The sequence below is a fragment of the Oncorhynchus keta genome, chromosome 28 (assembly GCF_023373465.1).
Source record: "Oncorhynchus keta strain PuntledgeMale-10-30-2019 chromosome 28, Oket_V2, whole genome shotgun sequence".
NCBI classification, from domain to species: domain Eukaryota; kingdom Metazoa; phylum Chordata; class Actinopteri; order Salmoniformes; family Salmonidae; genus Oncorhynchus; species Oncorhynchus keta.
This window is the reverse complement of record NC_068448.1, coordinates 64,442,873-64,460,213: the sequence shown is the minus strand read 5'-3', so window position 1 is coordinate 64,460,213 and position 17,341 is coordinate 64,442,873. Positions and strand designations below refer to the sequence as shown.

The 17,341-nt window shown below is 48.3% G+C and overlaps 1 protein-coding gene across 37 annotated transcripts in view; it reads right to left on the bottom strand.

Annotated features, from left to right (window-relative positions):
* The window catches only part of LOC118374629 (trichohyalin-like), a 127,190-nt gene that overhangs the window by 90,102 nt on the left and 19,747 nt on the right, over positions 1-17,341 (bottom strand). For 36 of the 37 annotated variants that reach the window (XM_052483559.1, XM_052483564.1, XM_052483560.1 and 33 more), the window contains exons 4-8: positions 12,065-12,195; positions 9,868-9,951; positions 9,530-9,676; positions 8,920-9,087; positions 3,349-3,528 (exon numbers count right to left, since the gene is read on the bottom strand). In XM_052483559.1, coding sequence (XP_052339519.1) covers positions 3,349-3,528; positions 8,920-9,087; positions 9,530-9,676; positions 9,868-9,951; positions 12,065-12,127 — 642 coding nt within the window. In that variant the 5' untranslated portion in view covers positions 12,128-12,195. The remainder of the gene's footprint in view (positions 1-3,348; positions 3,529-8,919; positions 9,088-9,529; positions 9,677-9,867; positions 9,952-12,064; positions 12,196-17,341) is intronic. The other variant, XM_052483569.1, reaches the window with a different exon arrangement.

Here is a 17,341-nt window from a genome sequence, read left to right as displayed (position 1 = left end):
AGAGATGGGGAGAGGGAGAAAGAGAGAGATGGGGAGAGGGAGAAAGAGAGAGATGGGGAGAGGGAGAAAGAGAGAGATGGGGAGAGGGAGAAAGAGAGAGATGGGGAGAGGGAGAAAGAGAGAGATGGGGGAGGGGAGAAAGAGAGAGATGGGGAGAGGGAGAAAGAGAGAGATGGGGGAGAGGGAGAAAGAGAGAGATGGGGAGAGGGAGAAAGAGAGAGATGGGGAGAGGGAGAAAGAGAGAGAGGGGGGAGAGGGAGAAAGAGAGAGATGGGGAGAGAGGGAGAAAGAGAGAGATGGGGAGAGGGAGAAAGAGATGAGATGGGGAGAGGAGAGAGAGAGAGAGATGGGGAGAGGGAGAAAGAGAGAGATGGGGGAGAGGGAGAAAGAGAGATGGGAGATGGGGAGAGGGAGAAAGAGAGAGATGGGGAGAGGGAGAAAGGGGGAGAGAGAGAAAAGGGGAGAGGGGAGAAAGAGAGAGATGGGGAGAGGGAGAAAGAGAGAGATGGGGAGAGGGAGAAAGAGAGAGATGGGGAGAGGGAGAGAGAGAGAGAGAGGGAAAGAGAGGATGAAAAGAGAGATGGGGAGAGGGAGAGGGAAAGAGAGAGATGGGGAGAGGGAGGGAGAAAGAAAGAGAGATGGGGAGAGGGAGAAAGAGAGAGATGGGGAGAGGGAGAAAGAGAGAGATGGGGAGAGGGAGAAAGAGAGAGATGGGGAGAGGGAGAAAGAGAGAGATGGGGAGAGGGAGAAAGAGAGAGATGGGGAGAGGGAGAAAGAGAGAGATGGGGAGAGGGAGAAAGAGAGAGATGGGGGAGAGGGAGAAAGAGAGAGATGGGGAGAGGGAGAAAGAGATGGGGAGAGGGAGAAAGAGAGAGATGGGGAGAGGGAGAAAGAGAGAGATGGGGAGAGGGAGAAAGAGAGAGATGGGGAGAGGGAGAAAGAGAGAGATGGGGGAGAGGGAGAAAGGAGATGGGGAGAGGGGAGAAAGAGAGAGATGGGGAGAGGGAGAGAGGGAGATGGGGAGAGGGAGAAAAGGAGAAAGAGAGATGGGGAGAGGGAGAAAGAGGAGATGGGGAGAGGGAGAAAGTGAGAGATGGGGGAGAGGGAAGAAGAGATGGGGAGAGGGAGAGAGAGATGGGGAGAGGGAGAAAGAGAGAGATGGGGGAGAGGGGAAAGAGAGAGATGGGAGAAGAGGGAGAAAGGAGAGAGATGGGGAGAGGGAGAAAGAGAGAGATGGGGAGAGGGAGAAAGGGGAGGGAGAGAGATGGGGAGAGGGAGGAAAGAGAGAGATGGGGAGAGGGGGAGAAAGAGAGAGATGGGGGAGAGGGAGAAAGAAGAGAGATGGGGGAGAGGGAGAAAGGGGAGAGATGGGGAGAGGGAGAAAGAGAGAGATGGGGAGAGAGGGAGAAAGAGAGAGATGGGGAGAGGGAGAAAGAGAGAGATGGGGAGGGAGAGGAGGGAGAGAGAGATGGGGAGAGGGAGAAAGAGAGGGAGGGGAGAGGGAGAAAGAAGAGAGATGGGGGAGAGGGAGAAAGATGGGGAGGAGATGGGGAGAGGGAGAAAGAGAGAGATGGGGGAGAGGGAGAAAGAGAGAGATGGGGAGAGGGGGAGAGAAAGAGAGAGATGGGGAGAGGGAGGAAGAGAGAGATGGGGAGAGGGAGAAAGAGAGAGATGGGGAGAGGGAGAAAGAGAGAGATGGGGAGAGGGAGAGAGATGGAGAGATGGGGAGATGGGGGAGAAAGAAGAGAGATGGGGAGAGGGAGAAAGAGAGAGATGGGGAGAGGGAGGAAGAGAGAGATGGGGAGAGGGAGAAGAGAGAGAATGGGGAGAGGGAGAAAGAGAGAGATGGGGAGAGGGAGAAGAGAGATGGGGGAGATGGGGAGAGGGGAGAAAGAGAGAGATGGGGGAGAGGGAGAAAGAGAGAGATGGGGAGAGGGAGGAAGAGAGATGGGGAGAGGGAGGAGAGAGATGGGGAGAGGGAGAAAGAGAGATGGGGAGAGGGAGAGAAGTGAGAGATGGGGAGAGAAAGGGGGGAAGGGAGAGAGATGGGGAGAGGGAGAAAGAGAGAGATGGGGAGAGGGAGGAAGAGAGATGGGGAGAGGAGGAAGAGATGGGGAGATGGGGAGAGGGAGAAAGAGAGAGATGGGGAGAGGGAGAAAGAGAGGGAGATGGGGGAGAGGGAGGAAGAGAGATGGGGAGAGGGAGAAAGAGAGAGATGGGGAGAGGGAGGAAGAGAGAGATGGGGAGAGGGAGAAAGAGAGAGATGGGGAGAGGGAGGGGGAGAAGAGAGAGATGGGGGAGAGGGAGGAAGAGAGAGATGGGGGAGAGGGAGAAAGAGAGAGAGGGGGAGAGGGAGAAAGAGAGAGATGGGGAGAGGGAGAAAGAGAGAGATGGGGAGAGGGAGGAAGAGATGAGATGGGGAGAGGGAGAAAGAAGAGAGATGGGGAGAGGGAGGGAGAGATGGGGAGAGAGAGGAAGAGAGATGGGGAGAGGGAGAAAGAGAGAGATGGGGGAGAGGGAGAGAGAGATGGGGGAGAGGGAGGTGGAAGAGAGATGGGGGAGAGGGAGAGAGATGGGGAGAGGGAGGAAGAGAGATGGGGGAGAGGGAGATGGGGAAGAGAAGAGAGATGGGGAGAGGGAGGAAGAGAGATGGGGGAAGGGAGGAGAGGGAGAGAGGGGGAGAGAGGTGGAAAGATGGGGAGAGGAGATGGGGAGAGGGAGAGGAAGAGAGAGATGGGGAGAGGGAGGAAGAGAGATGGGGGAGAGGGAGGAAGAGAGATGGGGGAGAGGGAGGAAGAGGAGAGATGGGAGGAAGAGAGATGGGGAGAGGGAGGAAGAGAGATGGGGGAGAGGGAGGAAGAGAGAGATGGGGAGAGGGAGGAAGAGAGAGATGGGGAGAGGGAGGAAGAGAGATGGGGGAGAGGGAGGAAGAGAGATGGGGAGAGGGAGGAAGAGAGAGATGGGGAGAGGGAGGAAGAGAGGAAGAGAGATGGGGAGAGGGAGGAAGAGAGATGGGGGAGAGGGAGGAAGAGAGATGGGGGAGAGGGAGGAAGAGAGATGGGGGGAGAGGGAGAAGAGATGGAGAGGAGAGAGATGGAAGAGAGATGGGGAGAGGGAGGAAGAGAGAGATGGGGGAGAGGGAAAAAGAAGAGAGATGGGGAGAGGAGGAAGAGAGATGGGGGAGAGGATGGTGGAGGGAAGAGAGATGGGGGAGAGGGAGGAAGAGAGATGGGGGAGAGGGAGGAAGAGAGATGGGGAGAGGGAGGAAGAGAGATGGGGAGAGGGAGGAAGACAAAAGGTGAAAAAGAGAGCGGGAAATAAAACATGTGTTTCTCTCCTCTGTGTTACCTTCCTGCCAGCAGCCCTGCGTGTGTCAGTGAGTGTGTTGTTGGCCCGCACCAGAACCTGACTCTGCTGTAAAACCTGGTCCTGGAGATGCTGACACTGATCTCTCTCTTTACCCAGACCGATTTTCAACTTATCCAGCTCTACTGACAGAGTACACACCCTGTCCTCACTAACCAGGAGCTGGGAGAGACAGAGACAGAGACAGAGACAGAGACAGAGACAGAGACAGAGACAGAGACAGAGAGAGAGAGAGAGAGAGAGAGAGAGAGAGAGAGAGAGAGAGAGAGAGAGAGAGAGAGAGAGAGAGAGAGGAGGGGGAGAGAGAGGGGAGAGAGAGAGCGAGAGGGAGAGAGAGAGGGGGAGAGAGACAGAGAGGGGAGAGAGAGAGAGAGGGAGAGCGAGAGAGAGAGAGGAGAGGGAATAGAGGGACAAAGAAAACATTTAAAATCAAATCAAATTGTATTTGTCACATGCTTACTTAGAAGACCTTAAAAAAATGTAGCTGCATTGTTGGTTAAATTTTTTAAAAAGACAAAAAAAGTAACAAATAATGAAAGAGCAGCAATAAAATAACAATAGCGAGGCTAAATACAGGGGGTACCGGTACTGGGTCAATGTGCGCGGACACTGGTTATATTGAGGTAATTGAGGTAATGTGTACATGTAGGTAGAGTTAATAAAGTGGCTATGCATAGATAATAACAGAGAGCAGCAGCAGTGTAAAGGGAGGGGCAATGCAAATAGTCTGGTTAGCCATTTGATTAGATGTTCAGGAATCTTACGGTTTGAGGGTAAGAAGCTGTTTAGAAGCCTCTTGGACCGAGACTTGGCTCTCCAGTATCGCTTGCCGTGCGGTAGCAGAGAGAACAGTCTATGACTAGGGTGGCTGGAGTCTTTGACTATTTTTAGGGCCTTCCTCTGACACCGCCTGGTATAGAGGTCCTGCATGGCAGGAACTTGGCCCCAGTGATGTACTGAGCGGTACACACTACCATCTGTAGTGCCTTGTGGTCAGAGGCCGAGCAGTTGCATTACCAGGCAGTGATGCAACCAGTCAGGATGCTCTCGATGGTGTAGCTGTAGAACGTTTTGAGGATCTGAGGACCCATTCCAAATCTTTTCAGTCTCCTGAGGGGGAATAGGTTTTGTCGTGTCCTCTTTATGACTGTCTTGGTGTTCTTAGACCATGTTAGTTTGTTGGTGATGTGGACACCAAGGAACTTGAAGCTCTCAACCTGCTCTACTACAGCCCCGTCGATGAGAAGGGGGGCGTGCTCTTTCATCCTTTTCCTGTAGTCCACAATCATCTCCTTTAGTCCTGATCACGTTGAGGGAGAGGTTGTTGTCCCGGCACCAAACGGCCAGGTCTCTGACCTCCTCCCTATAGGCTGTCTCATCATTGTCAGTGATTAGGCCTACCACTGCTGTGTCATCTGCAAACTTAATGATGGTGTTGAAGTTGTGTCTGACCGTGTAGTCATGAGTGAACAGGGAGTACAGGAGGGGACTGAGCACGCAGCCCTGAGGGGGCCCTGTGTTGAGGATCAGTGTGGCAGATTTGTTGTTACCTACCCTTACCACCTGGGGTTGTCCCGTTAGGAAGTCCAGGATCCAGTAGCAGAAGGAGGTGTTTAATCCCAGGGTCCTTAGTTTAGTAATGAGCTTTGAGGGCACTATGTTTTTGAACGCTGAGCTGTAGTCAATGAATAGCATTGTCACGTAGGTGATCCTTTTGTCCAGGTGGGAAAGGGCAGTGTGGAGTATAATAAAGATGGCATCATCTGTGGATTTGTTAGGGCGGTATGCAAATTGGACTGGGTCTAGGGTTTCTGGGATAATGGTGTGGATGTGAGCCACAACCAGCCTGTCAAAGCACTTCATGGCTACAGACGTGAGTGTCGGTAGTCATTTAGGCAGGTCACTTTAGTGTTCTTGAGCACAGGGACTATGGTGGTCTTCTTGAAACACATTGACTCAGACAGGGAGAGGTTTAAAATGTCAGTGAAGACAATTGCCAGTTGGTCAGCGCATGCTCGGAGTACATATCCTGGCAATCCGTCTGGCCCTGCGTCATTCTGAATGTTGACCTCTTTAAAGGTCTTGCTCACATCGGCTGCGGAGAGCGTGATCACACAGCCGTCCGGAACAGCTGATGCTCTCATGCATGTTTCAGTGTTACTTGCCTCGAAGCGAGCATAGAAGTAATTTAGCTCGTCTGGTAGGCTTGTGTCACTGGACAGCTGTTTGGCTGAGCTTCCCTTTATCGTCTGTAATAGTTTTTAAGCCCTGCCACATCCGACAAGCGTTGGAGCTGGAGTAGTATGATTCAATCTTAGTCCTGTATTGACGCTTTGCCTGTTTGATGGGCATAGCAGGATTTCTTAGTAGCTTCCACATTAGAGTCTCGCTCCTTGAAAGCAGCAGCTCTACCCTTTAGCTCAGTGCGGATGTTGCCTGTAATCCATGGCTTCTGGTTGGGGTATGTACGTACAGTCACTGTGGGGGATGACGTCATCGATGCACTTACTGATGAAGCCAGTGACTGATGTGGTGTATAATAATAATAATATAATATAATATATGCCATTTAGCTGACGCTTTTATCCAAAGCGACTTACAGTCATGTGTGCATACATTCTACGTATGGGTGGTCCCGGGAATCGAACCCACTACCCTGGCGTTACAAGCGCCATGCTCTACCAACTGAGCCACAGAAGGACCACGTGTACTCCTCAATGCCATCGGAAGAATCCCAGAACATATTCCAGACTGTGATAGCAAAACAGTCATGTAGCTTAGCATCGACTTCATCTGACCACTTTTGTATTGACCGAGTCATTGGTGCATCCAGCTTAAATTTGAGCTTGTAAGTAGGAATCAGGAGGATAGAATTATGGTCAGATTTACCAAATGGAGGGTGAGGGAGAGCTTTGTACGCGTCTCTGTATGTGAAGTAAAGTGGTCTAGAGTTTCTTTCCTTCTGGTTGCACATTTAACATGCTGATGGAAATTTGGTAAAACGGATTTAAGTTTCCCTGCATTAAAGTCCCCAGTCACTAGGAGAGCCACCTCTGGATGAGCGTTTTCCTGTTTGCTTATGGCGGTTTACAGCTCATTGAGTGTGGTTTTAGTGCCAGCCTCTGACTGTGGTGGTATGTAAAACAGCTACGAAAAATACAAATGAAAACTCTCAGTAGATAGTGTGGTCTACAGCTTATCATGAGATACTCTACCGCAGACCAGCAAAAACCTTGAGACTTAGATATCGTGCACCAGCTGTTGTTTACAAAAATACATAGACCGTTACCCCTCGTCTTACCAAAGGCTGCTGTTCCATCCTACCGATACAGTGTAATACCCGCCAGCTGTACGTTGCTCATGTCATCGATCAGCCACAACTCGGTGAAACATACGTTTTTACAGATTTTAATGTCCCGTTGGTAGTTTAATCTTGTAGGTCATTGATTTTATTTTCCAATGACTGCATGTTTGCCAATAGAACGGATGACAGTGGGGGTTTACTCGCTCGCTTACGAATTTTCAGAAGGCAGCCCGACCTCCGGCCCCTTTTTCTCCGTCTTCTCTTCACGCAAATGACTGGGATTTGGGCCTGTTCCTGGGAAAGCAGTATATCCTTCATGTTGGACTCGTTAAAGGAAAAAGCTTCTACCAGTTCGTGGTTAGTAATCGCTGTTCTGATGTCCAGACGTTATTATTGGTCATAAGAGAGGATAGCAGCAACATTATGTACAAAATAACTTACAAACAATGCAAAAAAAATGAACTAAATAATTGGTTGGGAGCAAGTAAAACGTCAGCCATCCTCTCCGGTGCCGTTCTACATGACAATGACTAGCAGTTGTTGCAGTGATGTTGGAGGTCCGGTGGGAACAGTTTGACTGGCCCAATAAAGAGCTGTGTTGGTGCTAGTTAAGCCCGGTCCAAGACCTCAAGCTGGGTTAGGAAGCTAATCACTGTATTACTCTCTCTGCATGGAATGATGCCAGTCAGCTAGATATGAAGCAATCTGTCTTGCCTTTTCTAAAGTAGGAATTGACTACAACCCACTATTGTCCACACACTAGTGCAAATGTGTTAAACTCATTCAATGGAGGGCCTAGTGTCTGATATATTTTGTTTTTTCCTTTCAATTAAGAACCTAGACAATCAGGTGATTGGAGTGCCTTACTAATTAGTGACCTTAATTCATCAATCAAGTGCAAGGGAAGAGCGAAAACCAGCAGACACTCGGCCCTTCGTTGAACGAGTTTGACGCATGTGCACTCGTGTATAGTGCAGGAGTATTCAAATCCTACTCTGGAGATCCGGAGCCTGTTGGTTTTCTGTTCTACCTGATAATACATTGCACCCATCTGGTGTCCCAGGTCTAAACCAGTCACTGATTAGAGGGTAACAATTTTAAAAAGCAGTGGAACTGGCTTCGAGGTCAGAACAGGAAATGTTTATCAAGTTATACCATTGTCTTACATCAGATCACATCACTCCTACGCAAAACTCGTCCCTAAACCAATCTATCTTTGAGGACATGGAACTCATCTCCAAAATTCTAGATTTTGCTTCTAGAGCACGCTCCTGGTAGTTATGACGCACTGGCAAAAAATGTTCCAGCTAGCAGCTTAATGAAAGCTTGTTTGAATGGCCATACGGTAGCCAGTTCGCCATCTTGTTGATGAAGTTGTAAGGCACCAAAGTTATAGGGCTGTTGGTTCTCAGAAATCAGCATGTATCTGATATCTGGCACTGTGCCTCGCTACTTTGTAACATTTGGCCAACACAATAACATGGCAGAGAACAGTCAGCTGTGCTGTAAAACTTGGAGCACTAATCACGGCAGAACAGATAACTAATTTGTGCATTACAACTTCAGCTAGCAAGAGGAAGTATTCATCATTGACTGGCATTGTTAGAGTCTGCATTTAATTTCATATGGATTGATTTGAAACTGGTTCTGCCAGCAAGCAGACACTAATGTGTTAGCTAGCTAATTTCCGTGTACATTTTCACATTTCATAAATACTGACACTACCACCAAAAAAACACCTTAGCTAGATGTAGAATTAGGTAGTTAAGACTTGCTTGCAAAAACAAAAACATCAATATTAGCTACAGCTTTATAGTTTTGGGCAAGATTAACTCTGACCCTTTAGAGGAAGAAAGGGGAATTCAGTGGACGATGTCACCTTGGTAACGTTTCGAATAGGACAGCATATTGTAGCCGGACTTCTTTTTAGCTATCCCATGAGTGTTTGTGAGTTATCAGACATCTAATGTTGTCATTCATTACTGTATCGCCATTATACAGACAGAGAGAGAGAGATTCCCTCTATATCTACGTTATATCGAAATCAGCAAAGTAGGTCCTTCATTTGAACAGGGACCTAATCCTCAATGGAGGTAAGATGGATGAAATTATAGAATTATTAAATATGGAGAGGAGGAGGAGGAGGTGATTAAGGGAAGAGGAAAATAGAAATGAGCAGAATTCCCTGTCGCCCTTCACTGATTTGATTTTAAAAAAGGGGACACTGGTTTAGTGCGCGTGTGTGTTACCTTGTTCTTTAGCGTGTCCAGGTTTTGTCGGAGGTGTGTGTTGTCGTGTGTTAGCTGGTGTGTGTGTTGTTCCTTCATACTGAGGGTTCTCTTTAGTGAGTCCTGAGTGGCCTTCAGAGCAGACAGGTCCTGCTTCATGTGTCTCAGCATCTCCCCACGCTCATTCACCTACACACACGCACACGCACACACACGCACACACACACACACACACACACACACACACACACACACACACACACGTCAGAGGTTAGCTAGCTGCACACTCAGACCCACAGAGACTATAGTAGTAGACCAGACAGAGGTTGCACTCCTGGTGTGTGTGTGTGTGTGTGTGTGTGTGTGTGTGTGTGTGTGTGTGTGTGTGTGTGTGTGTGTGTGTGTGTGTGTGTGTGTGTGTGTGTGTGTGTCATTGTCTGTCTAGCCTCCTCCTCCCATAGCTAATCTAACACAGAGCTCATGCAACACTGTAATTAATTTGACTTGGCTAGCAGCATCCAGCAGCAGACAGACTGGAGCTCCCAGTTACAGACTGACAGAGAAAGTTTCATTATCACTGTGACTGATCACTGAGCACCAGCCAAAACACACAGGAAAGAGGCACACACACCTCTTCCACAGATTTATTCTGAGCCAGTGTGAGTGTCCCCAGTTCTCTGCTCATCTCCTCCAGTAGTGTCGTCTGAGTCTGGACCTCTGTCTTAGCAGCCACACAACTCTCCTCAGCCTCCTTCAGAGAAGTCTTTAGTGTAAAGATCTGGAAGACAACATCGATCATGAAAATACATTCTATTTAGATATTCTATTCTAACATTTCTATAGAGATATGAGAGATCAAAATAACAAAAACTAAGATCAGATCTGTTGTTTTCTTGAAGATATGATGAACGTTGACATGCACTGGCCATAGTACTATAGTGATGACAGTAAAGTTGTGTTGTAACATGCCTTGCTAGTAGCATTCTCCAGCTGACTGTCTCTGTCCTGTAGCTGCATCCTCAGAGACTGGAGAATACCCTCTGTACTCCTCAACTAGAGGGAGAGAGAGAGAGAGTTAGGGGTAAACACACAAATGCACACACACCAGTGTGTGCGTTTGTGTGTGTGTGTGTGCGTGCGCACCAAGGCTGGGATCATTATCATTTCAAAAAGTAAACGAAATTCCAATTCCACATTTCCCTCATTGAAAATCATTGAGGAGAACTGGAATTTCAGTGTACTTCTGAAATTGAAATGGTATTGATCCCAACCCTGGTGCACACGCATGCACGCACACACACACCTCCTGTGTGAGTATTTCCTGTTGGTTGTGTGAGGTGAGTGACGCTATAACTCCTTCAGCTGCTCCTCCAACACGCGCACTCACACACACACACACGCACACGCACACGCACACGCACACGCACACACACACACACAATAAAAACACATCCTTAGTTACAAATACTTACTTACTAGGAATATACATGTGAAAACCCTATTCTCTATACAGAAAGAGCTGAATTTGCCTAGGTTTGAACCTGCTTTCGACTGACCACATTCACAATACTTACTTACTTCCGTCAAGGTCTTTATAACTATCAGAAGAAAACTGGAACCTTTTTAGCTTTAACTCTGATTCTGTTACATCACTCATCCATATCAATACTGCCTTTGATGATACGGCCAAAGTCATTTTCCTCATCTTAAATCCAGCACATCCAAATGATTAAAACTTCACATTTCCCAATCTCAGGTCTCAATTCTCTGAAGGCATAGGCAGGAAGTTGGGAACTCCCAAAAGAATATGACATTTGTGAATTTGTTCAAACGAAGGTGCTTAAATGTGAACGATCATATTATCTAGCCTCTATGGAGAGAGAGACCAATCTGAGGAGGACTAGAATGGACTCATTACTTCTGCAATCAAAGTGGGTTCCCACCTCCCCTTTCCTCTCTTCCTCCCTCTCCTTTTCTTTCACTGTCCTACGTTCTCTCTATCAAAGTGGAGGAGGAGGAGGAGGAGGAGGAGGAGGAGAGCGGCTTGGGCAAATCCTTGATTGGCTGAAGTCTATCCTGTATTTAGGATTAAAATGAATAGGTAGAGAACAATGTGTGGGTTAGAAAGAAAGAGAGAGAGGGGGAGAGGGAGAGAAAGAGAGAGAGAGGGGGAGAGGGAGAGAAAGAGAGAGAGAGGGGGAGAGAGAGAGGGGGGGGACAAAGAGACAGAGAGAGAGATAGACAGAAAGAGAGGGGGTGACCAATATAATTGAATTAAGAAGGTTTGAAGCCAGAACATTTCTATAAGCAGTTAGAAGTATGAGGCGAGAACAAGCAGAGATACAATTACCATCTAATAAAAAAAGAGATTAGAAACTCAGTGAGTAGGGTTATGTCTACCCACGGGACATCCTTCATGTGACCTTTCTCAGTTCCGAAGTGAGATACACTGTATACGGCTGCTCTTATTCAGACTGTCAGACACAACACGCAGTGCGTAGGCGCACACCATCAGATAATAAAGAAACAGTTGAGATGGGAAGCTGCTGCTACAGACAATTCATTAAGTCATTTGTCTAATGAGCTCTTTAGAGCTGCTTTTGGCAGCAGATAGGAATTCATTAACATGGCTAATTGAATTAAACAGGTGCTGATTTCACAGCTGCTTTGCGTTCGCGAACACACTGTTGAGATGGAACTACAGGTGGTGTGTGAGGGAGAGAGCGTATGACGGGTGGAGCGGGTGAGTGCTTGTCTTTGATGGTCTCTCTCAATGGAACCTTGGCACTCAACCAAAAACCAAATGATATGCAGATCAAGTGGTGTGTGTGCTCCTGCTTCTCGCTGAGTGTGTGTGTGTGTATACATGTGCTTGAGCTTCAATGGAGCCTGTATGCCCTTGAGATAAACACATGGCATATTAGTAAACACTAAATATGACCTATTGTCTACGGCATGGTCTATGGAGATGAGATGGAGTATTGTTGTGTTGAATATACATTAGAGAGACAGCTGGCTGAACCGCATTGGAATCAATTCCATTTCAGTCAGTTCAGGAGACTTGAGGAGATAGAAAATAATGTGCACTTTTCAAAGAGTACTTTTCAACCTCTGAATTACCTGAATTGAATCGAACCCAAAACTCTCTCTCGTCTTTCTCTCTCACCTGATCCCTGGCAGATGTGTGTTTCTCCCTCACATTATTCAGGTCTTCGGTTATCCGTTTCATTCCTTCTTCCTTCTCCTCCCATACTCATCACTCAATTCGGTCCTCACCTCCACCATTTTGGCCTCTGCCTGAAACACAGTCGTACTCACACTCAGTATTACAGGCACCCACACTCAGTCACTGTCACACAGTAGGGTCTGAATTCCTGCCGCCATTTTATTTTGACAATTCAAATACGCTGTCACACAGTGAAAGAGAAATACTAAGCTCACAAAAACTTGATGATTTCGACAACTATTACAACGATGATCTAACTATGTAGCAGAGAAAGGAGAGATTAGACATTAAATATGGAACCTTGATATGAAACTAATCACACATCAGCATTGTACAAGATCTTCAGTTTCTTGGAAATTTCTCGCATGGAATAGCCTTAATTTCTTAGAACGAGAATAGACTGACGAGTTTCAGAAGAAAGGTCTTTGTTTCTGGCCATGTTGAGCCTTAATCGAACCCACAAATGCTGATGCTCCAGATACTCAACTAGTCTAAGGAAGGCCAGTTTAATTGCTTCTTTAATCAGGACAATAGTTTTCAGCTGTGCTAACATAATTGCAAAAGGGTTTTCTAATGATCAATAAGCCTTTTAAAATGATAAACTTGGATTAGCTAACACAACGTGCCATTGGAACACAGGAGTGATGGTTGCTGATAATGGGCCTCTACGCCTATATAGATATTCCATTTTAAAAAATCTGCCGTTTCCAGCAACAATAGTCATTTACAACATTAACAATGTCTACACTGTATTTCTGATCAATTTGATGTTATTTTAATGGACAGAAAATGTGCTTTTCTTTCAAAAACAAGGACATTTCTAAGTGACCCCAAACTTTTGAACGGTAGTGTGTATGTTTTTTTATTTTAAAAATTTACACATATTTATCCCCTTATTTTTGTTGGCAGAAAACTACCTCTGTACTTCCATTCATTTGTATGGGTTACCTTCAGACAAGTCCCATGACGCTGGGGGTCGTAGAGCAAAACAGAGAACACCGTCGTGTTCGTGAGAGTCTCCCCTTTTCATAGAGTTTGTAGCCAAACTGTTCAGACGCTACAAACGTTTTCGCGAGAAGACCGATTTTTCGGAATGTCTCCTGGTCTGACAAACACCGCTGTAGCTTGGCTACGGATACGGAGGATTGAGATGCAGCCCATGCAAAACTGATATCGCTAGATAAAAGTGACCAAACATACAACAACACACACACTGATTCATTTCACCCTCTCATCTGTCCTACCCTTCCCCTTCTAGCCCTCGGCTAAGGGTGAATATCAAATCAGTTCCTGTTTTAATTTCTCAATAGCGAAGTGTAATTTGTTATTACGAGACAGTATATACATATACCGAAATACAGATTGTGTGTGTGTGTGTGTGTGTGTGTGTGTGTGTGTGTGTGTGTGTGTGTGTGTGTGTGTGTGTGTGTGTGTGTGTGTGTGTGTGTGTGTGGTGTCAGGCACAGGGGCTGACAAATGACTTCACTCCAGATTGCTTTACATCACAAATCATTGTCACATTATAATACCCCTAATGCAAATACACGTGTGCGTGCGTGTGTGGTGCAAGTATGTGTGTGTATGGTGTGCATGTGTTTGAGTGTGTGTGTGTGAGTTTGTGTGTGTTGTATCCCTGTATCACTGGCGAGCTCATTGCTCTCAGAAATCAAAGTTAAATGGATCATCTATCATCAGAATATACTGTATGTCTGGAACACTTGTCTCCGTCTCACTCTGTGTGGGTGCGGTGTGTGGGTGTGTGTGCCTGGTTGTGATTAATGTGCTGCATTGGGCTGTTCAGCTATGCATGTTGGTGAGTTTATCGTTTGATGCTGGCTCCAATTAAACTCCTCTAAAGTGACTGATGGCTTTAAGACTCTGTCCATCAATAAAGGCCATCCAGGCCTTTGCACCAGGATATGTCATTCTCACACTAACTAATGTCCTCTTGACTTGCACGCACGGTGTGTGTGTTTCAACTACACCATCTTATAAAAGACCACAATATATATCTTGCCCAGTTGTCCTATCCCCAGACCCAGTAATCTGATATATCATAGATATTAATTTTCATGTAACTCTAATGACAGACTCTGATATTGTTATTATGCCTGCATCAGCCAAAATACACACACAGAGAAAATGGCATATGTGTCTTACGGGAGGGGGGACTGAGTTGTGTTTGAGAATAGGCTGTTTGCAGGATTTGCAAGAAGGGATTTTCATTTGTAGAGGGGAGGAGGAAGGGAGGAAGGGTGAGGAGAGGAATACGGAGATGGTAGGGGTTGGAGAGGACATTGAATGATGACACACGGTGTGTGTGTGTGTGTGTGTGTGTGGGGGGGTATATAATAGGGTATCTATATGGGGTTTAACATTTATTTGATGGCTACGGCACATGGCTCAGGCCTATCTCACACTCAACTGAATACCACACGCCTGGGAATCTCAATCTCTGTGTCCGTGTCCGTGTGTGGATATAGGGTAGTAATATAAAATAGACGGTATAGCTCCGAAGACTCCAGAGAAGACATGTATCTTAAGAGAAACACCCATCTCCCCCTCGGTCTCACCCCATCCCCTACCTCTCAGCCCTCTACCACATCACCATTAAACCTACTACCCCTCGGTCTCACCCCTTCCCCTACCTCTCAGCCCTCTTCCACCTCACCATTAAACCTACTACCCCTCGGTCTCACCCCTTCCCCTACCTCTCAGCCATCTACCACCTCACCATTAAACCTACTACCCCTCACCCTCACCCCTACCTCTCAGCCATCTACCACCTCACCATTAAACCTACTACCCCTCACCCTCACCCCTTCCTCTCAGCCCTCTACCACCTCACCATTAAACCTACTACCCTCGGTCTCACCCCTTCCCCTACCTCTCAGCCCTCTACCACCTCACCATTAAACCTACTACCCCTCACCATCACCCCTTCCGCTACCTCTCAGCCCTCTACAACCTCACCATTAAACCTACTACCCCTCACCCTCACCCCTTCCCTCCTCTCAGCCATCTACCACCTCACCATTAAACCTACTACCCTCACCCTCACCCCTTCCCTACCAGTCAGCCCTCTACCACCTCACCATTAAACCTACTACCCTCACCCTCACCCCTTCCCCTACCTCTCAGCCCTCTACCACCTCACCATTAAACCTACTACCCCTCACCCTCACCCCTTCCTCCTCATCCCTCTACCACCTCACCATTAAACCTACTACCCCTCACCCTCACCCCTTCCCCTACCTCTCAGCCCTCTACCACCTCACCATTAAACCTACTACCCCTCACCATCACCCCTTCCGCTACCTCTCAGCCCTCTACAACCTCACCATTAAACCTACTACCCCTCACCCTCACCCCTTCCCCTACCAGTCAGCCCTCTTCCACCTCACCATTAAACCTACTACCCTCACCCTCACCCCTTCCCCTACCTCTCAGCCCCCTACCACCTCACCATTAAACCTACTACCCCTCACCCTTCCCCTACCTCTCATCCCTCTACCACCTCACCATTAAACCTACTACCCCTCGGTCTCACCCCTTCCCCTACCTCTCAGCCCTCTACCACCTCACCATTAAACCTACTACCCCTCACCCTCACCCTCACCCCGTCCCCTACCTCTCAGCCATCTACCACCTCACCATTAAACCTACTACCCTCACCCTCACCCCTTCCCCTACCTCTCATCCCCTACCACCTCACCATTAAAACCTACTACCCCTCACCCCTTCCCCTACCTCTCAGCCCTTTACCACCTCACCATTAAACCTACTACCCCTCACCCTCACCCCTTCCCCCTACCTCTCAGCCCTCTAACACATCACCATTAAACCTACTACCCCTCACCACCCCCCCTTCCCCTACCTCTCAGCCCCTTCCACCTCACCATTAAACCTACTACCCCTCACTCACCCCTTCCCTACCTCTCAGCCATCTACCACCTCACCATTAAACCTACTACCCCTCACCCTCACCCCTTCCTCTCAGCCATCTACCACCTCACCATTAAACCTACTACCCTCACCCCTTCCTCTCAGCCCTCTACCACCTCACCATTAAACCTACTACCCCTCGGTCTCACCCCTTCCCCTACCACTCAACCCTCTTCCACCATCACCATTAAACCTACTACCCACCCGGTCTCACCCCCCTACCTCTCAGCCATCTACCACCTCACCATTAAACCTACTACCCCTCACCCTCACCCCTTCCTCTCAGCCCTCTACCACCTCACCATTAAACCTACTACCCCTCACCCTCACCCCTACCTCTCAGCCCTCTTCCACCTCACCATTAAACCTACTACCCTCGGTCTCACCCCTTCCCCTACCTCTCAGCCCTCTACCACCTCACCATTAAACCTACTACCCCTCACCATCACCCCTTCCGCTACCTCTCAGCCCTCTACAACCTCACCATTAAACCTACTACCCCTCACCCTCACCCCTTCCCCTACCTCTCAGCCCTCTACCACCTCACCATTAAACCTACTACCCCTCACCATCACCCCTTCCCTACCTCTCAGCCCTCTACAACCTCACCATTAAACCTACTACCCCTCACCCTCACCCCTTCCCCTACCAGTCAGCCCTCTTCCACCTCACCATTAAACCTACTACCCCTCGGTCTCACCCCTTCCCCTACCTCTCAGCAATCTACCACCTCACCATTAAACCTACTACCCCTCACCTCACCCCTTCCCTTACCTCTCATCCCTCTACCACCTCACCATTAAACCTACTACCCCTCGGTCTCACCCCTTCCCCTACCTCTCAGCCCTCTTCCACCTCACCATTAAACCTACTACCCCTCACCCTCACCCTCACCCTCCCCTACCTCTCAGCCCTCACCCTCACCTCTCAGCCCTCTACCACCTCACCATTAAACCTACTACCCCTCACCCTCACCCCTTCCCCTACCTCTCAGCCCCTACCACCTCACCATTAAACCTACTACCCCTCACCCCTTCCCCTACCTCTCAGCCCTCTACCACCTCACCATTAAACCTACTACCCCTCGGTCTCACCCCTTCCCCTACCTCTCAACCCTCTAACACATCACCATTAAACCTACTACCCCTCGGTCTCACCCCTTCCCCTACCACTCAGCCCTCTTCCACCTCACCATTAAACCTACTACCCCTCGGTCTCACCCCTTCCCCTACCTCTCAGCCATCTACCACCTCACCACTAAACCTACTACCC